The sequence below is a fragment of the Crocodylus porosus genome, unplaced genomic scaffold (genome assembly GCF_001723895.1).
Source record: "Crocodylus porosus isolate Cpor-Errol unplaced genomic scaffold, CroPor_comp1, whole genome shotgun sequence".
Taxonomy (NCBI): Eukaryota; Metazoa; Chordata; order Crocodylia; family Crocodylidae; genus Crocodylus; species Crocodylus porosus.
In genome coordinates, this window is record NW_017728949.1 from 54,157,039 (window position 1) to 54,177,795 (window position 20,757).

General features: G+C 52.4%; 1 protein-coding gene across 7 annotated transcripts in view; it reads left to right on the plus strand.

Moving 5' to 3' along the window:
* The window catches only part of BIN1 (bridging integrator 1), a 119,979-nt gene that overhangs the window by 76,317 nt on the left and 22,905 nt on the right, over positions 1 to 20,757 (plus strand). For 3 of the 7 annotated variants that reach the window (XM_019553698.1, XM_019553701.1, XM_019553700.1), the window contains exons 7-10: positions 6,056 to 6,141; positions 6,639 to 6,714; positions 8,192 to 8,274; positions 17,071 to 17,221. In XM_019553698.1, the coding sequence (XP_019409243.1) occupies positions 6,056 to 6,141; positions 6,639 to 6,714; positions 8,192 to 8,274; positions 17,071 to 17,221 (396 nt within the window). Of the gene's footprint in view, positions 1 to 1,147; positions 1,241 to 6,055; positions 6,142 to 6,638; positions 6,715 to 8,191; positions 8,275 to 11,191; positions 11,237 to 17,070; positions 17,222 to 20,757 lie in introns of all 7 variants that reach the window. The other 4 variants (XM_019553699.1, XM_019553696.1, XM_019553695.1 and 1 more) reach the window with 2 other exon arrangements.

Here is a 20,757-nt window from a genome sequence, read left to right on the forward strand (position 1 = left end):
AGTTGGTCTTCAGTCTTCTGGGGTTTTTTTGTCATGCAGTGAGGATAACTTGACAGCAACAGGGTGAAAGCAGCTGAACTGTGGATGCTCCCGAATCCTTGCATCATGCAGAAAGCCAGTGACCCTTATCCCACACGCAAGGAGTTTTTAGTCGAGTGGCTCCAAGGATTGAACGTTCCTCCACGCCTCCTAATGAGAGAGACCCTGGAGCGTGCACATTAATATCTCAATATTCATGTTAATATTGCTTGTTAATATGCAAGCTGATAAGGAATATGATATAAAGACTGAAGTTAGTAGCCAGGAGAGCAGGTTCTGTTCCAGGCTCTAGTGTTGGGTGACCTTTGACAGATCCCTTCGAAAGGACCGCAGTGCCTTTCCAATGATCACCATGCTGTGCCTCAGTTACCCTATCTGGAAAATGGGGATGAGGCTACTTGCCTGCCCTTGCAAAGTGCTCTGTGATCTCTGGGTGGAAGGAACCATAGAAGCTCAAAGGGGTGTTATTAAATGGAAAAGGTGTATTGCCATTTAATGTCTTCTGAACATCCCAGGGAAGGAAGGGCCCTGGTGGGTCATGCAGTCCTACCCCCATGCACGGAGGCAGATGCCATTTTAGGACAGCATAAATCCTTCTGCTGGCGGGTGGCTCCTTTTCCCCTTTGCACAACCCGGGTGCAGCTGCCTCTTCCCCTTTAGGAAACCTGCCAGTTACTGCTGAACTGACAACACACCATTAAAAGAAAGTGCCATGGCCTGTCCGTCGTTGCATGCAGATAATAACGGTGTTTAATTAATCCTGGCCTCTCTTTAAGCAGCTTCACAGCAAGCCCTCAGACCAGGGTATTTGTGCGCTGAAGTCACTAACACTTCGTGCCTGTTGCTCTTTGCAGCTGGACGGCTGGTAAATGGTATCCCAGCCCCCGCACCCTCTCTCACCCGGTCGGATCATTAATTACCGCTAAACTTGGCATGCTCGGAGGGGTTTATAACTGATTGCCCCCTTGAGGTTTTGTTCCTCGCTGGCCTTGGTGACGTCGGGCTGACCCAGTTCATAATGCTCTCCCTGTTGTGATTTTTATTTTCTAACCAAGATGTCTGTCTCTCTCGTTTCTTTGTTTTTCTCTTTCCCACTCCCTCCCCCCAGCCTGTTTCGCTGCTTGAGAAAGCTGCGCCTCAGTGGTGCCAAGGGAAACTACAGGCTCATCTCGTTGCTCAAACTAATCTGCTCCGAAATCAGGTGATTGCCACCCTACCTGGCGCTAACCCTGCACGTGCTCCTCTCGGCTCTAATCCCGTACCGTGCAGCTGATCGGCAGGCAGCGTTCACTCTAGCTCCCCTTCAAAGCTTGTTTCGATCATCCAGGAGCCGATCTCCTCCAGCTGGTCGAACACCACGGACATGTGAAGTTGCCTCCGAGGCTGGGCCGGTGTTTTTAACAGGCTGTAAAGTTATTCTGTAAAGTAAAGCGATGGGGAAAAGAGTATGTGGGGTAAGATCAGGGCAGATCATCTCGCGTCTTCCCACTGTCTTATTCAGAAACCTTAGGAGGATGGGTCGTGGCTGTCGGCTGTTCAGCAAAGCCATGCATGGGTATCCCCATGAAAGTGGCTTATCTATTTGTGCAACTTAGATGCAAAACTTTTCCAGGGGGAAATCCAAATGTCCAGATTTTTTTTGCTGGGAAAATCTCCAGCGATTTCAGAGACCCCATTTGGGCTGGATGAGCGAGGGGCCGGTGCTGCAGAATTTGCGTCCGGCACAAGCTTTCCGAGAGGGCTCGGAGCAAAGTGCTCTCAGGTGTCTCGTTATGGACCTAGAGATGGGTTTGTGGTTGTAGCCACGCGGGTCTAAGGACATAGGCGGATGTGATTTCCACACTCCCTCATGGCCACCCTGATCGTAAATGGGCACGTTTGTTAACTGAACTGGGGGGTCGCACCACCCCCTTGTGCACAAGTGGCGGCAGAAACTGGTGTGCCTGTCTGTGCCAGGCGACTCCGATGGGACCACGGGACTTGGGGTTGGGGAACCTTTGACTTTTTTTGTAATTAGACTTCAAGTAGAAATGTAGGGGATTGCCCAAGCGTACCTGGATTTGGAGAAATGCGTTTTCATGATGCAATCTCCCTTGGCGCTTGCTTTCTTGGCAGGTCTTTGGTGAAGAACAGCAGGCACTGACAGGCAGGGTTAGGGGTAGGGCTAGGTAGGAAGGAAAACAAATAGTGGTGATGGGAAGAGGCAGGGAGTCATTACCTGGACTGGAAGGAACTCAGCTAGCTACGTATTAGTTCTAGGAGGTCTTATCTGCTCACCTGCAAAAGCTCACACGTCCTCAAATGCCTGGTCAATGAATCATAGTTTACCAGCAACCGCTCTTACCTTTAAAGGACCTGGGGTTTCCACAGCCCTATTTTGACTTGACAGGGGCCAATACAACACTGGATGGCGTCATAAACTGTGCATCTGCTGATGCTGTTTGCAGTCTCGAATGCTGAACTGCAAGGGAGGAAAGGCATACAGTTCCTATGGAGAAGGCCTGCAGGGGTTGCTTGATTTTTTTTTTTTTTTTTTCCTTTTTTTTCCTTTTCTTTTCTTTTTTTTTCTCGTTAAGGGCTGTTTTTTACCTTAGAAATATTTGTAATATTCTGCTGGGTTTTTTTTTCATTTGTTATTTACTTATTTTATTTTTTGGCTGGAGGCCTTTTTCTTGGGGACTAGAGAACTGGAGAGGGGACATTTCTTAGCCCCAGGTCAAAACTCATTAGAGATTTTCTTTAAGAGTCGGAATTAGATAGCAGTTTCACCAGTCCCAACTGATGGAAAATATCATGATCGGTTTAAACATCTCATGCAAAGTTACAGATCCATTTTATTTGTCCTGAGCATGTATGGTATTCTGCGTTTTCTTCACTAACAGAGGTGCTAGAAATTTACTTTGACTTAACCCCCTCCCCCCCCCCCAAAACAACAAAACCCCACAAAATGAATTTTCATGTTCAGCTGGCTTAAAAGAAAAAAAAGGCAAGGTCTTATATGTGATAAAAATCAGATTCATGATAAGATCAGGGGGCCTAGCAATGCAGAAATTGGCTAAAAAAATAAATCAGAACCTTTATCAAATGCTCTGCTTTCAGCTTCTTGTTAAATCATAGTCTCATTAGTCTTCCAAGGTCTCCCAGTGAAAGAAGGGATAAAAACGATCAGCTCTCTTTCAAGCAAAAAAAAAAAAAAAAGCCCTGAAACAAGCAGCCTTTCAGACCTCTTCTAGCGAGCCGAGCGGGAGCTCTGCGGAGCCTGGGAGAGGTTCGCTTGCGGGGGTGTGATCAAGCTGCCCGGTCACTGTTTTGGTGATGGTGTTTTTTTGCAACAAAGAGGAAAACAGCTGAGAACGGCAAATTCCTGCCTCTTCTGAGCAGGCTGGCTCCTGTCTGAGCAGCTGCATCCCTCCCTAGCAGAGCTCAGGGTTTCTGCCCCTGTGTCCCAGAAACCAGTGGCCCCCAGGCCCTGAGCACCGCAGCCGCCTGGCTTCCCGGAGGGTCGGGAGAGCTTGGTGGTTAGCAGGCTATATGCTCTCTCTTCTTTTTTCTCCCTGTCTGGCCGTGTGTTGTCCCTTGGATCTGGAGGCTAACGTATGCAGGTGTCCGGTGTCTTGGACTTCACTTGAGCAGCTCACTTTTTGGGGGTTAGCAGAAAATGACGGGAGTTTCGTCCTTGGAGGGTCTCAGCTTCTCATCTGTAATAACACTTGTCTTAAGGATCATTGCTATTAAGACAGATTTCACATATACAGCAACGGGGGCCATGTGAGTCTCTAAAAGAAGCCGATTTTTTTTTTTTCCTTTTTTTCCCCACTGGCTGCATTTGAACCCTGCGCGGGCTGCTCCGGCTCCTCTCCTCAGTGTGCCTGATGACTGAGCCCGGGGCATTTGGGGTTCAGGGCAGCTGTGTTGGAGGCCCCCAGCCCTGCCTAGGAGGAAGCTTGCTGCATCCAACCAAAATAAGACCCCCTCGCACAGAAGCCCCGTAATAATGCGCTGCTGAAAGAAGTGAATTCAGCTCCGTTGCTGGGCACATCGAAGGGATTTGGGATAAACACCACATTGCTGCGGCAGCGCGGAGCTGCGTGCGCCCCACGACCCCTCGCTCCCCGTTGCATTTCTAGAGTGAACGCTGCCTCTGATTTCTTTGCTCTTTGTTTCAGGATGTCACAGTATGTGTGGGGCTGGCTACAGCCCCTTGCTGGGTTTCGTGAATGGAGGAAGGTGGGGGGTATTTGGTTTTCCTCTGAATTCAGCTGGTTTACTGAAAAATAACAGCAGTTCTTGCTACATTAGTCCCTATGTAGTCTGACCCCTGGATTTAATCCTGATTCAGTCCTAGCTTAGAAGTAAAATGAGACCCGTTTAAACATGAATGTCTTTCTCTCTTTCTACTCCTTCTTTCTCTCTGTCTGCCTCTCTTTCTTTCTTGGCAAGTGGATTAGAAATAGTCATTCATGGACAGATTTTCAGGTCAGCTGGACCCACGTACCCTCATACCCTCTGGCCTTGAGTGTACGTAGCCGTGTGTCTGCCTAAGCAGGGCTTTGCTCAGTGGGGCTGGTCAGTGGCGTGGACTCGGCAGGGCTGCCCGGCTGCTGCACGCGTGGCCTTCAGGAAGGACTCGGTTAATGGAAGTGAAATGACCACACCTTCGACTCTCCTATGAAACAAACTTTCATTACGACCCAGGAGAACTTTTACAAACTTTTCTCCTATGTGTGAAGAAGGGTGCTTGTGCCCAAAAGCTTGCAATTAAAGAATTTTTTTTTTTTTGGCAAAAATCCAGGTCTAATAAAAGGTATCGCCTCCACCACGGGCTCCAGTATGCTTGTCTCCCACCTGCCCCTGCTCACCCTAGTGTGGCTCCATGTCGCTTTTGGAGACCCGCTGTTTAACACAGCCCAGACAGGAGGGCCTTGCAGGTGCCTCTGGAGTGACCAGAGCGCTCCTGCTCTGACCCTCATCCCTGCGGGCGCCATTTCCAGCTTGTAGATAGCGGGTAACTTCTGAAGGATGGGTGAGCTAAAGGGAGAGACGCCTTGTCTGGTTCCTGATGGCCAGGAGGAGACCAAACCCAGCCTGGGTGCCCCCACAGCCCTGCCCCACCCCAGCCTTGCAGTCCTCTGACTCCTGTTCATCTGAGTTTTGCACAGGCCTGTCTCTGAGCGCCCAACAGCGCTAAGCAGGATTTCCTTAATGAACCTAGTGCAGAGTAGATAGGATCTCCCCTCTCCTTGTCCCTGGGAAGGGGCAGGAAGCCAGCATCCATCTCTGAAGGTTCACGCGATGGCTCAAACCTGAAGCTGTCCGGCCCCAGGGGAGCTGCATGGGCACGCGGCCCAGTGACACGCCTGCTCCGGTTGTGAACGGACGCCGGTCCTCGTGCTGGTCTTCCTTTTACGGCGTGCGGCTGAACCGTTCACGCTGGGAAGCCACCGTGCCTCGTGCACCGTGGCAAGGAAGAGGGTGGGACTGTTTTCCTTGCAATGTTTTTCTTTCTTTTTGTTTTAAATACGGGGCTTTGAAAAGAAGAGGCACCACACTGGAGTGGAAGGAAACACGTCGGTGCCGATTTGCAGCGTGTCGTAGGAGCTGCAGGGCACCCTCAATCTCTGCAGCGTGCTAAGCTTGCACTGGTGTCAAGCCCTTGTTTAGAAATAAAATGAGATTAATCATGGCAGCAGGGTAGGCCCCTTCCCTGTCTGCTGCCACTTAAAATGTCAGCAGACCCCGTTCGGTAGGTGCGACCACCCTGTTGCAAGGGATTGTCCTGGTTTTAAATGCAGTCCTCTGGACAGCAGCAGATGTGACAGAAGGGCTGTGCACCTGCTGACCTTGAACCCCGCAGCTCGCAGGTCTCCTGTCGGGCTGGTTTGGGTTTGCCGGTGTCCCTTGATAGTCTGGTGCCCTTACCTGGCCTCTTAAGAAAGCCAGGGAGCAGCAAATACCCTGGACTTGCTGGGATCTTGGCTGTGCTGATATTAACTCTTTCCCTGTCTCCGTGCTTAAGGCTGAAGAAGAGCTGGTAAAAGCTCAGAAGGTGTTTGAGGAGATGAACGTCGATCTGCAGGAAGAGCTGCCTTCGCTATGGAATAGGTGGGTGCGGCAGATAGCTCGATGGGCATGGTTCGCACGGCCGTCTCTGGACAGAGGTCGCTCGCAGACCGGCTGCTGCTTTTGCTTGCGATGGGGAGGAAGGAAGTGCCCCGGGGGGGAAGCAGGCTTCGCTTACCAGGGCACCTCCTTGCAGCGAGGAAGGCTGCATCGGTCCATGAGCAGCGCCTCTGCTGCGGGGCAGCTGTAGGCAGCTTCTCCATGAGAAGCTTTGTACCAGGCCTGCATCGTCGTCTCTGGTTCTTCTCCAGATCTCCTTATCCGGCCTCCTACTTTTATTCCTTAACGAGCGTGTCCTGCACAGCAGCTGTCCCAGCCTCCTGAGCCATCTGCGGGCTTCCCGAACCCTCTGTACCTGCTGTTGCAACCGTGCGGAAACGCGATGGCGCTGCGAAGCGTGGGTGGGTGCCAGCGGGAGCCAGATATCCACCGAGCCGTGCATGGCCATTTAACTCCTGCTATTTGTCTTCCTTTGGCAGTCGTGTTGGTTTCTATGTCAACACATTCCAGAGTATAGCGGGCCTGGAGGAAAACTTCCACAAAGAAATGAGCAAGGTAAGTTTTGCCGGCTGTGTCCATCGCTCCTCACGCGCTGCCGGGTGGTAAATGCCCCCGGTTCTGTACAGGAGGCTGGGACCGAAGGAGTGAGTCGTAACGTGGATGATTAAACAGTCCACGAGGTCACTTCAGGGTTTTGGCTGGTGGCACCAATGGTCATGCATCCCTTTAATGTAGGGGATCCCCTACGCCAATGAAGCCTACCTGAGTCGAACTTTGGGTGGGAGGGTTTAAGCGACTAACATGAATCTAAGTCTCATAGTGGCAGATTTTTGATAGATTAATCTTGCAAGGGGCAGGAGACTCTGCACTTGCACAGGAGACATTTGTGGTAGTCACCGGGAAGGCCCGTGGGGCTGAGTCTCTCCTCTAGAGATGGTTTTTTTTTTTAAAATTTCCATTTATCTTTAAATAACTTGCAAATCCTCCAGGTCCTTGAATTACCCACCTGGTTTATACGCTCACCATATACAACCCGCTAATCTTTTATGAGGGGGCCTGGGGCTGAAGTGACAGCAGACATCTATTTTTTTTCCCCCAGCTGTAGTCCTGGCAACAATACAGCAGCTAAGCAACAAGCAGTGTTACGCTCATTAAATCCCCAGCATTAACTACTTGCAGTCGGGAGATCATGGACAGGGTCAAAACATCAGCGTTGAGTCCCGCTAACCCTTATGAGGACCCTTCCCAAACCAGCCTTCTGCAGTAATGACCTGTACTCGCACACTTTGGCGGGCAGTGGGTCTGTTTTTGATGGATGCTCCAGCATTTTACAAGGGAAAAACATGCAGACCTCCACATTTGGAGTGAATCCCCTTATGTCATATGTTTCATATTTCTCTTTCCTAGCTTTTTTTTGGGTCTTTGTTATGATTGAAGATAGCTGTACGAAACCAGGACCTTTTGTTTGAAAAGCATCTGCTTCCGATTAGTGCTATAACGTCATGTCAATGGCTGCAGTAGCGGGCGCCATGCCAGTGACACGGAGTCGTAGCCCGTAGTGCCGGTGCTGGGTTTGGCTCATCCTTTTGTTTGCGGCACAGCCTTTTCACAATAGCAACCGCTGGGGCAGATGCAGAGGAGCGTCGTGGTGTTAGTTGGAAATGAGCAACCAAACTCCTCCTCAGGATCACTGAACTGGTGTCTCCGGGTTTCTGGGACTGCAAGCGAGGGAGGAGGGACACGGGGAGTAGAAAAGCCCTCAGCAGGGTTATCTGCAAAGATGCTCGGTGTTGCCTTGTGGTGTCATTAGTGTTACATTTTTTGGACTCTTTCAAAAGATGGACAGATGATTTTTTTGCTTACATTATATTCTTGTTAGAACAGTAGAGCCAAAGGGGAGTTGGCATGAATGGGAGCCCAGTTTCGCCAGCCTAATGCATGTGCCTGTGTCCTGAAGCTGGGCCGGCACTGCTGCTAGCCTCACCCAAGCTCTGCCTCTTTGTTAGCATTTCTCTCTCTCTCATTTCTGCAGTTGAACCAAAACCTCCATGATGTCCTGTTGAGTCTAGACAAGCAGTGCTCCAGCAATGCCTTCCCTATCAAAGCTCAGCCAAGGTTAGTGGTCCTTGGAGTGGGGCCTTTCCTCTGCAGGGAACAAAGGGACAGGGAGGTGGGAATGTATCCGTCATGGGTAACAACAGTGATATTTTTTTTTTCTCCTCCCTCTTTCATACCTAGCATGCAAACGTATTTAATGGTTCTGCCATTTATCCCACCAGCCTGAGGTGCAGCGTGGACTATCATTTTGGATTGGGTCACTCAATGGGACAAGCCCACCTCTAGGTCACGGGTCTCACCCTTATGAAAGTGCATTGAAGAGTGAAGCTTCCCTGAACCCAAGATGCAAGAGCCCCTCATCCCGTCTCCCCCCAGTCTGCATCCCCAGGTTACCAGACCCAAATCTCCAGTTTGCAGGCTCTTGTGCACTACACGTGCAAATGCTACGGGAGTGGCTGGAGTCTGACCATTGCTCCCTAAGCTTGTCAGAATCCAGTTATATCCCCAGAGCCTTGCAGAGGGCTAGTGTCCACATCAGCTCTCTTTCTCAGCAGTCAACCTTTTGCTGGTTAACTGCAAATCTGCACGGCCTCTGGCTCTTCCAGTCAGAAGGGAGGGAGAGCTTGGGCTCTGGATGAGGCTGTGCCTGGCCCCCATCCATTTGCATGAGTGATGAAGCAAGGCAGGATGCTGGCTCCCAGCTGCTGCCGGTCCCACATGCTGGGTGAGCAGTAACGCAGCGCACATCCAAATCTGTACACTGATGGATCACGGGGGGAATTTAAGGCGAGGTAAGAGAGAACTTCAGTCTGGGGCACTGGCTTAGGAAAGCAGTTGAAAGGTTAGATCATTTGTGGGTGGACTCTTTTTATTCCCCCTCCCAATATAACCCTTTGTGGTAAGCATATGTGCAAACTCGTATGTGCACGCGCATGCATGCATGCATGTGTGCATACATATGCACACACACTTCTAGAGGATTTACCAAAGTCACCCACTTTACAGCGGATCCTGTTAGGTAAAAGTTATCCTCCGCTTCTGGATGTGCGGGCACAAGTTTCCATCAAACCTCAGGCCAGAAGAGGTTTCCAGTGGAAACCACGATTCTCTCCTTTCACTTCCTAGCCAACAACTTTCCCTATAACATTTGGAGCCCAAGCACTGCGCTAGTGAATGAGAAGCTGAAGCTGGTTTTTCTGGCTTCTGCCAAATGATGATCTAACACAATCAGGCCCCAACCAGGCATTTCCTAACGCAGGGTAGATAGGACCTTTGCTATGCTTTCTGGCGTCTCTGCCCCTCTAAAAAGAGCACCTATTCCCTGATCCACAGCAGCGATAGCGAGAGGTGCTTCGAGGCAGGAGCTGGCTCAGAAAGGCAGAATCCGCGATTGCCCGCAATGCAAAAGAGCCCAATGACCTTGCAAAACCTCAGTTGCCTCGTGGCTTTTTGGAGGGGTTCCTGGCACGCTGGTTTTTCTAGCTGGTTACAGCAATCAGGTGAATTCCCTTTACCTACGGGCACCGGGGTGAAATCCTGGTCCCACTGCCGTCAAGGGGACTTCAGCGAGGCCGTGGTTTCATTCCAGGGGCGTGTCCCCCTTCTCCTGGCAGCCGTCGCCATCCTGCCAAGACCCCTGGAAATGGGGTCATGCAGCACAGTCATGAATGCAAGAGCTCTGGTGCCTTCAGCAATGTGGTTTATTGAAGGGAGCCAGCCCCTCCAAACTCTCCCCAGGTGAAACTGTCCCGAAGATTCAATCCGTGGGGGATGGGGAGGAGGAGGAAGAAGCAGGAAGGATGAAAGCTGCGGCCAGTTCCCTCCTGCAAAGCTTTGGTCCAGCTGTTCACCATAACAACAACTCAGCGGAGGTTTTATTTATCGTTGTTACTGCTTGCCATTTCTGGCCAGCTGTGAGGCCCAGCTCCTTCGTAAAAAGTGCTTCCAAGACGATCAAGTCCTCATTGTCCCAAACTCAGCTCACATCAGCTTCCTCCGTAGGGCATGAGGCCTCCAAACTCTCCCAGCTGCAGCTTGGAGCGCTTGGCCTGGCGGGGTGACCACCTCTCCACCTATAGAAAGGAGAAAACGCCATGTGCGTAGGAGCTCGCTGCCTTGCTTCGTCGCCTGTCTCCATGGAGGGTCTCGGCCAGGCCTGCGAGAGACCCGTTCCACACAGGCGCTCTGGAAGAGGCTGGTTTGCATCAGACATTTGACATGACGAGAGGTGTTTCCATCTCTCTTCCCCATCTTGCCTGAATGTGTGAAGTGGGAGATGCCTCTTGCTCCCGGGGGGCAGGGGTTTACTGTGCTCTGGCAGGAAACACCCCTTGCCTTTCACACTGCAGATTAGAGCAGATGCTTCCTCTCATTCATGCAGGCCGGGGGGGGGACAGGTGGATACAATGAAAGGAAATGGGTCTGGAGGGAAGAAAACAGCCACCCCACTGCATCCCTGCACTGTCCTTTTGGAAGGACCACAGAGACCGGTCATCTATGGGGAGCAGCTCACTCCTGCCTATAGCACCATGTGGTTGATGGCGTGAACGAAGTGGGGAGCTGGTCTTCTGGGCGGTGGAGGTGGGCACACTTTTCTCAGTGGAGGTATATAGTGGAGAGAGCGGGGCTCTAATCCCAGTCGACCACCACCTTGCTGTACAACCACGACTTTGGTTCAGGTGTCAAATGAGGGGGTGTTTTTTTTTTTGCAGTCTGCAAATTGCTGTGCCCTGGTGTATTGCAGTGTTCAAGGTAAAGCTCATGTCATGCCACGTACCTCACCAAAAGCACCTTGCCCAGACAGCACGATCCTGCCATCTGTGCTGTAGCGCACAGAGCAGACCCCTTTGTGAACGGAGGGGCTAGAGAAAGGCTGAGTTTTCCATCACCGATTACAACGAGATGCGGAATTAGCTTTACTTTTCCTCTCCGGGCCATCCAGTAATGGAAATCATTTGTGTGCCATCCTTAACAGAAAGAAAGCTAAGCTGTTCTCGAGGCTGAGGAAAAAGATGAGCAGGTACCAGTGCGGAGAGCAGCGTTTTGAGACGTGTCTGGTTAGAATGACAAGCCTGTGTCCTAACCGCCTGGTGTGGTAGCGCGGTGCCTGGAGTGGTTCCTCGCATGATGCCGTGTGCTTCTCGTCCCTCGGACCTGGTTGCGCCGTTGATTCGGTGTGCTTCTCCTCCCTTGCAGCTGGTTGCGCCATCCATCGTGTGCCCGGAGATGCTTGTGAATTAACCACTTGCGTTTCTTGTTTGGACCCTTGCTCCCTTCCCTGACCAAGCAGGTGCATTCAAAACCTTGGGCTCTGTGTGCGTTCAGGTGCAGCTGAGGTTAGGAACAGACATTGCATTTGTCCCAGGACAAGTTGTGCCTGGGTTTGTTCTGGTGCAGAAATGTCCCGGGATTGGCATGTGCACGCGTCACCCTTCCGGTCGGGATTTAGTGGGTGGCTGAATGCAGTGCCACTTTTTCTGCCGTTGATTCAGTGACGCAGCCCGAGGACAACCGTTCAGGTGAACTTCGCAGTGTCCCGAGACAAACTGCTAGCGCTTATCCTGTGACTCTTTCTAGGGTTTGTCCCGTCGCAACGGGCATGGATGTCCAAGCAATTGCACTTTGCCCCGGATAAAATGGCTTCTCCTGGGACAAGTGCAACGTCTGTTTGTACCCTAAATGTGCGATGCCATCTGGACTATTAACAGGGCCTTGGCTTCCTCAAGATGAATCTCAGGTTGAGAACAGCACGCTCCTATTTGCTATCACCGGGGAAGTGAGTTGGCAAGGGCTCTGCTGCTGGCGGGTCCTGGATCCCACTGCTTTGCCCTGCCTCTGTGCAAAGCGGATGAAAAAAGCCACCACTTGGCCCAGATGTGGGGGAGGAGACTCCAGCTTCTCGCTGTTGCCGGTGTCCGTACGGAGGCTGGCCTGACCTCCAGGAGCCGCAGCCAGCCGCTCCGATGCACGTCGTACCTGCCGCAGGATACTCCCGAAAAATGCACGGGAGCAGAGCAGGGCTGAGTGTACAGGGGCACTGGAGCAGTTGGAGGAGCATTTCCTGGGAATCTCTGCTTTCTCCCAAGGCCGCTTGAAAAACCTCATATTAATGCCATCTGCCTTGTGAGAGGGAGTGCTATGTAGTGGTTAGCGGTGGGAGTGGAAGCCAGACCCTCTAGACTCTGTTCCCAGCTCTTGTCAAGGACCTGCTCTGTGCCTTTAGACTGGTTTGTCATCTTCTCTGCCCCTATCCTACCCTCCTGTAAAATGGGAGTGACAGCAGTAATTCTCATGGGGAGGCCCAGGGAATCGATTCCTTTTCATGGCAGCTTCAAAGCAGCAAATGTCATTGTCCTATTAAGTCTTTTATATGGGAGTTGAAGGATGGAGATTCATGCAGGTATATGTGTTTCTACTTCTGGCCCGTAACCCTCAGACTTCACTGACCAGAAACCCCTCTAGCTTTTATATCGGCTTTATCCCCATTTCTCTACAGCTGTGCCTACAGTGGGCATAGCCTTTCCCTTCAGGTGGTAACATTGCAGCAGCCCTGCCAAGGTCAGCAAGGAGACCTGTAACATCTCCGCCGGTGGAGTTCAAGCTACCATGTCACCTTGCTCTGTTCTGAGCCCGTCTGGATGTTACAGCCTTTAAAGTGCCAGAGTCTTGACTACACCAGGGCAGAGTTAGTGTGATGCTGGAAATGCGTGAGCCCCGGCCCCAAAGGGGACGGTGCATCGGGACTGGACTATTCTGCCCTTGATCCGGTCCTCACCGTTAATAATCACGTTATCGTTTTGGTTGAGTGTCTGGATGGGTTTGTGCAGCCTCCCATAAAATTCTCCTGAGCTCAATGTAATTTAGTGCTGAAGAATGAATTACTTGTGGCTGAAAGGCCCCATTTGAGCCTGCCCCCCACCCCGAGCTGAGAGTTGGAGTCCTATTTAATGCAGGACTTTGCAGGATAGAGACTGGGCTGCCTTAGCTTGTGGGAAACAAATGGGGGACAGTGGGGTGACAACCTGGCACAGGTGCTAGCAGACCCTCCCCACTACACTGTTAATCTAACTGCATGAGATCAAGCCCCTAGTTCAGAAAAATGAAGACAAGTTGCCCCCAAGCTTGCCCCCATTCCCGCTGTCGCATCGGAGGAGAGCAGGAGGAAAGCATGGTGCAGGTGCCCCTGTAAAGCATGACAGAGGAGCCCTTTAGGTGAGCAGGGAAAATCCCCTTTCTCTTCTCAACTTCCAAACGGGGCACTTACCTACTTCCTCCATCTGCAGCGGAGCACGCAATTCAGAGGCCTGTTTTGTTCAGGGAGGGTCTTGGAAATGCTTCCTGGACCGTGCGCGCTACCTCGGGCAACCTGTGCACCGCAGAGTCCCTCGAGCGGGTTGACTCGGTGGCTGTCGGACAGGATTTAATGTGCATTGCATCTAATGCAGTAAACGCTGGACTAAAGATGCCATCCTGGGTGTTGGACAAGGCCGAGGCTCAGTCAAAATTAGCGCTGGCATTTTCCTACCGGAGCAGCCAAGGCAGACGTGAAAGCTGAAGCTGGCTGTGAATAGCAGTGACCTTGGTAGGAGGCCTGGCAGGGGCTGTGGAAGGAACTGGGGGGGATGTCAAGGAGTGGGAGGTGGGATGTATCACCTCCGGGTCTGGCTGCAAACTGCAGTCCGAGGCAGCTCGGCGGTCCCTGGAGGGACAGGTGTTTGCACCGCAACTGGTGGCTGTGTCACCAAATTGGTGATTCGTGTCACCTGAATGTCTCTGTTCCCTCTTGGCGCCCGGTTTGGGAGCTGGCGCACAGCCGCCGGGCAGTGCAGGCTCTCACTCGCGGTGGGAGCTGGGTAGGGCGAGAAGAGCCGTCTTCAGGCAAACGGCCCCCCTTGCACCCACAGGAGTGCTTGTCATGCCGGGGAGCTGACACGGGACTTCCTTGCTCTGCTCCTTCCTAGCACAGCCTAGGAGAGGAGTTTGTCCCAAGACCCATGGGAGAACGTGTGCACCGGGGGCCACATTTGTCTCTAGGGATTGTGTGTGTAATAGGAGGAGCAAGGTAGAAGAAGGGGTGCGGTGCTGTATCTCTGACCTGTGTTTGCACTGTGTTTCCCTTCCTTTCTGAGCATGGAGCATTACTCATTTATACCCCCTCAGGGTCTGGCTTGTAATTTAACCCTCTGCCCACTTTGCTCTCCAGCATGGAAATATCCAGTGTAGCAGCCTGATAGGGCTTTATGGATATTTCTGGGTTTCCGCATTCGCCCTTGGAAGTCTCCTTAGCATTGCTATCCCCGTCCAAAGGGCTGGATCAGTGATTTGAACCAGTGATTTGCGGACCCCTCAAAAATTTCAAATGGAGGTGCAGACCCCTTTTGAATTGCAAGGGGGAGTATATTCACAGACTTTTAATTGATCATCGCCCTCTTTCACGGACCCCTTAGATGTAGCATGTGGACCACCGGTCTAGGTGAAGCCCTGAGCATTTGGGCCCATTAGAACTGAACTAAGGAAATGTTTCTCCTGCAGCGACGAGGTGTTGCTTAATTAGACCCCTGGGAGCATCATTGTATCCCCAGGAGTAGGGAATAGCGGTGCCCATTGGATCCCAAATTTCCCCCCGCAGTTCAGTCCTCCTTTTTACGTCCTTCTGGGCCACTGGCCTCTACTGACCATATTGTAGACCTAGGCAGAAATTTGTGCCTGAGGGCGGCAGGCCAGGTTTCATACCTGGGTTTCTGAGGCAGTTAGATTATGCCCTCGGTCTCTGGGTCGTCCTGAGCGGTGGTGCTCTGGCCCCATCGCTGGGAAGGAGGTGGGGGACTGGGATGGGAGGGGAGGGTCTGGAGGGGAAGAGAGCCCGGCTTATTCCCTTCTTCGTGCCCCCAGGAATGAAGTTCAAAGCAGAGGGGTGGGGGGTGATGCCGTCCTACTTGCTGCTGACCAGGCAGGGTACTAACTGGCTTGCTGCACACCAGCTGCATGGCTGCTCCCATCTAGAGCCTCTTCCTTCCCACGCCGCCTCGGTTAGCCCCCGGCGTCTCCTCGGGGTGTCCCGGGTCCTTTGCAGACCAGCTCCACAGCAGTCGCTCGCGAGGCAGCCGAGGAAGACCCAGTCTGGTGAGCAAACCGAGTCTGACCGAAGAGCCAGGGTGCTCTTGACCACCCCGGTGTCTTCCGGTCACCCCCCACCGATTTTTTTCCCCCCCCCCCGGCCAAATTCATGCAACCTCCAGGTTGAGAGCTGCTGCTGGGAGGTTTCTTGCATCTTGTTGTCGTGCTGCTGCCCCGGCGCTGTTGGAAACTTCTGATGTGTTCAATTCAAATGCCTGCGACCCCTGCTTCAGCCTGGCCCTGAGACCGCCTCTGCTGGCAGGAGAGCCAAAACGCCAGCGTGGGGATGTGCAGCACCAGAGTTTTGCAGATTACATAGACATCAGGGCTGGAAGGGACCTCGGGAGATCATCGAGTCCAGCCCCCTGCTCCAGGGGCAGGAAGTCAGCTGGGGTCATAGGATCCCAGCAAGATAAGCATCCAATTTGCTCCTGAAGGTGTTCAGCGTAGGTGCTTGAACCACCTCCGACGGCAGGCTGTTCGGACCCCTTTCAAGTGTGTACAAATACCGGGCAGGTTGCATGTGTATGAAGAGGAAGAAACTCCTCCGGAGGAGCAAGTCCTGGGTATCGTCAGGACCAGCTGATCCAGATTGTGCATCATGCTGAGGGGGATGTTGCTCTATGGCCCATGCAGGGGTCTTCAGGGGATAGTGTTTTATACCGCAGCAAAGCGGTCGTTTCCCTGCAGTCCTGCCCAAGGACAGGGTCTCCATTGTGCCAGATGTGAGCTTCATATGAACCATCGCCTCTCGTATAAGAAGGGCTGGTAACGTTGCCTATTAGTTAGGCTGGCTAGAACTTCTCATTATAAGCCCTTTTAATCAGTTGCTTATCATTTTTGACCGCTTCGGCCAAAATTAAAAAAAAAAAAAAAAAAAAGATTTAGCTCAAATAGAAACGAACCATTTCCAAGTACGAGGCAAGAAAGCGTGCATCATTTTGCCCCTGTTGAAAGTCATCACCTGCTCTAGGAGGAGCTCCAACAAGCCATATTCTAGAGACGCGGAGGGCTTAAATTGGCAGGGGATTGCCTGTTTGTGCCTTTTAACATGCTCTATAAAATCTGCCTGTGTCTGGCCAAGTTACAAGCCTTTTTTGGGGCGGGGGGGAGTCCAGGTTGCACATCATCATGCTCAGTGGAGCCAAGAGGGAAAAGGGGAATTGAGAGCCAGTGGGTGAAGCAAGGGGAATATCTTTAACCCCTGCTAACATATGCATCCCCAGCCTTTCTATTGCCAGTCCACTTGGAAGATACCCTGTCAGTGCTATCAGCTACTGCACCGCTCGGGGTTAAAGCCCTGTGCAGTGGCTCTGTAGGCCCCCTGCCAGCTGATGGTCTGCGGGGGATCGGTGCCAGGTAAATCCTGGGCTTTTCAGTTAGTCTTGTGTGTGCAGTTTCCTAGATGTTCTTTTAACATGGCTGAAAAATATTAGTTTGCAACGTCGCAGTGACTGGCGGAGTTTGGGCTGCCTGCACGGTGGCATAGAGATAGGCCTGCCTCAAATGCACCCGCGAGCTTACAAACCAGCCTGGGTGCACTAGGACAAGGCACTGGGCTGTGAGTGATTCAGCAAGCGTCTAAGCCTCAGCTGATTTTTGGCTTCGCATTTCTGATCCCATGTCTGGGCAGTGAATAGAGAGGGCATTGAAACTGGCTTGTCCGGGTAAATCTGTCTGACCGGCCGCGTCCTTTCTGCCCCCGGCTCAGACTCTCCTGTCCTTTCTTTCCTCCAGCGACAGTGCCCCTGCAAAAGCAAACAAAAGCCCTTCGCCTCCACCGGACGGGTCCCCGATCACCAGCCCTGAGACCAAGACTGTCAACCACGAGCCGGAGCCGTCCTCCTTGGAGACACCTGGGGCAGGCATCCCAAAGTCGCCATCTCAGGTAGTATCCTCGGGGGCTAAACTTGGCCCGGCAGTGTGATTCTGCTGCCGCGGGCTTGGTGGTCACACAAGGCCACCCCTTTCCTAGTCGAATCGCGTGTCGCTGAGAACACGCCAGGCGGCCTGCTTTCCATCCGGTGCGATGGGCCAGACCCCTGCAGGGGCAGGCACCCCGCTCCTGTTATTTTCTCCATTGTAAGGACAATGCTAAGTGTTCCCTAAAAATGCCTTTGCACTTGAGTAACACGCATACCTCGTACAGAAGCATGTACTTCATGTTTTCTAACTGGGGCTGTAGGGCCTGTCTGAAAGGGTGAGTTGTAAGACACGACATGACGTTTGTCACAGCTCATAATGAAGCGGGAGAACTCCTCGTCAGAGGATGCCACTGAAGTCCATTGGGCCAAAGAGGGAGCCAGCACTGACGTGGATGCAGAAACCGTTCACATTGTCATGAGCTGGGATTTTAAAAATAACAACAGCGAACCCCTGCGCTTCCATGAATACAACATCTCTATAAACCCCTGGCCTGTTACGGGGGAAACTCGTCCTGTCCACTGAAACATCCAAGACTGACCGGTCTTGGAGACAAAATCCGGGGTGAGATGAACCATGGGCCTGATCTTATGCAAGTAGAAATGCTGCTAAGGGCTTATGTTAAGGTCCCTGCACTGTAATGAACTGCAGCACAATGCTCACGTACCTAGCTGATTTACGTGGATGCTTTTTTATTCATTAGCCCTTTCTTCATGTGTGAATCGCCAAGTGGCAGTCCAGTACCTATCAGCATCACTGATGGGAGACTTTTTGAGGTGGGGAGCACGCAGAGTACATTCATGTCTGGAGCAAGTCCTGGGATTTTGTTGGTGGTTGCACTGGGGATGAGCATCCCAAACCGAATGAAAGCTGCATGGGCGAGAAAACATCCGGTCACTTCTAACCCGAGGTGGATACAGACTGGGCCTTTCCCCGCCTTTAAGTGAAGCAGCGTGCCCTGGCCACAGTTTGGCTCTGTACCTCGTTCTGCTTTGCACAACATTTTTGTCCTTGGTAGGAAGTGGGGATGGCAGGGAGGAGCTGTGCACTTGCTTGTGAAAGACTCTGTCTGAGAGATGAACGTGCTTGGTAGCACTCTTCATTGCTCAGACCCTGCTGTTGCTAGTGTTGGATTTAGTTTCTTTTACTTGCAGTGACCTATTCCCTCTTGCCCCCACCGTCCATCTATGTGTAACTGCCAGCCAGAGATTCAGCCACAGTCCCTGGACCGCGTGTGACCTCAGCGGTATCCACCTTGAAGGAGATGTGAAATCTGAAGGCCCTGGGCTCTCTCACTTTGGGGAAAGCATAGCTGGAGATAGGGTAGGATGAGAGAGATTTTCAAGCAAAACCAGTGCCTTTGGCTGTGGCGAATGCCTTGGCTGTGGGTAGCGAATGGTTGCAGCCCTGAAGCATCAATATGATATGTATAAATGGGGAGAGTTGCATTGAGCATGTGCTTCTGGATGCCAGCATCCAGACGGTGCTTGTCCTGGGACAGGACTGTGGTTGCTCCTCTATGGCCATTGCTGCGGAGCATCTACCCGTGAGACTCGCAGGACCTGCCCGGCTGCCGTGGGTCACTCGGGCATCACTGACTTTAGGTCGTGGCTGAACTTCAGAGTGGGGCAGGGGGGAGAGAGGCACTGAGCATGTGTCCAGGCTTTACAGCTCATGCTTATTGTGGAGTAACCACCTCCATGCTCTCTGCTCGCCCCGCAAGCCCACACTCTACCTGGCCTTCTCTGACTGGGGATCTTCACGCATAGAAATCCTATAAAATGAGGGTCAAAGGGACCTCAGGAGGCCACATCTAGTCCAACCCCCTGATCCAAGCAGCCCCAACTACATCACCCCAGGCAGGGCTTCGTCCAGCTGGGATCTCGCTGCCCTTCCTCCAGCTGTTCGCCTCAAAAATTCAGTGTCTGCAATCTGCAAGGTTTGCTTAGCTGCTGTGCAGACCCGTCCTGCTGAGACAGACGTTTTCCACTCCTCCTTCCCTTTCCCTTGACTAGCACGTATTATCCATCCTCTCACCACGCCGTGGGCGTTTGCTCGCTCACTCGCTCGCAGGCTGGCGTGGGCGGATCAGACCCCGCTAAGCAAGCAGACTATTGAGGCAGTCCTGGCCGTGACTTCTGCCAGCAGGAGCCAAGACCCAGCCTGACGTGCAATGTGCAGCTAATGCTGCCACCTGCGGGCAGTTATTTTCCATTGCACGCCTAGTCGGAGTCGGTTAACTTGACCGTCTCAGCTAGTGCATCAAGCCTGAGAAGTGGGGCTGGATCTGGGAAGATGGATGCTAATGAAAGGTTTTGCCAGCACCCAGCAGGTGGGATGACACACAAGTGGGCTCTGTCTTCTCCCGTCCCCAGATCTAACCGGGGGTAAGAAAACATCAAACACTAGAAATGCTGTGCTTAGCTCCTCGCTCCATCCCAGCAGGCCGATGCTAACAGTAAGACTCTCCTGTGGGAATATTTTGTGGAAAAAGAGTGGAGTAAAAATGGAGACTCATCCCACTGAGGTCTCAGCTAGTCGCTGTTCCCATGCACCAGCTGTTTTGCTCCCGATTTTTGTTCTTTCTTTTGAAAAGTTGCCTCCTCCCATTTTGGGACTGCAGTGTGTCTCCACCCTGGATAATTAGTCCATGGTGATGGCGGGTCTTCATAAACAGTGGATCCCGTGAGCCTTCGGGGCCAGAATTGTGCTCTCAGTTACACCACGGTCTGCCCGGGATGACACCGCTGCAGTCAACGGAGCCACGGTGGCAGTTTTGTTGCAATGACCGAGTGCGCTGCAGGATCTGCAGGAACGGGTTGGTGTAATTTTAGGCAGCCAAATCCCTTCTCAGGCCGTGTGCATTTTGAGCAAGGTTTTTATCTGCCCCCCGTACTCCCAGAGTAGCAGAAACTGGTGATGCAGTTTTGGCTGGAGCCAGAAGCTGGGCTGGGGGGTATTTCATTTCCTTCTGTGCACAGGCAGAGTCCTAAGCGCTTTCTTTCCATTTATTGTTGGGACACAGCGGTAGGGTTACACGCGGGTAAAGTGCAGTATGGATGAGCACGACTCACTGGGACAGCTGCTGCCAATTTCTGCCAACCACACAAGTGCCTAGGAGGACACCTGCTCCGTAGAGAGGGGCAGGCTTCAAAAGGGTCTGCTTTGGTTTTGGATTCACAGCCCCCGGTGTCTGCACCGACTGGCTTCACTCTGCTGAGATTTCACCCTCCCGGGAGGCTTCAGCAATCAGCATCTGGTTGGGGACAATGCCAGAGAGGCTTTCTGGGCACGTCTGCTTCTAGAGCCGCCTGAAAACTGGAAGTGAAAGTGCCACTTCTGTTATTACGTGCAGCCTCGGCAAGGGTCTCCAGCCAGCTGCGCCTCGGGAGACGCATCTGAAATCTGGCTGGAGTCTCGGCCGTGGCTGGCTGGATTAGCGGTTTAGAAAGCGGTTTGCTAGCTCAGCAGAGTGCATGCCTACGCAGCATGGAGAAGCGA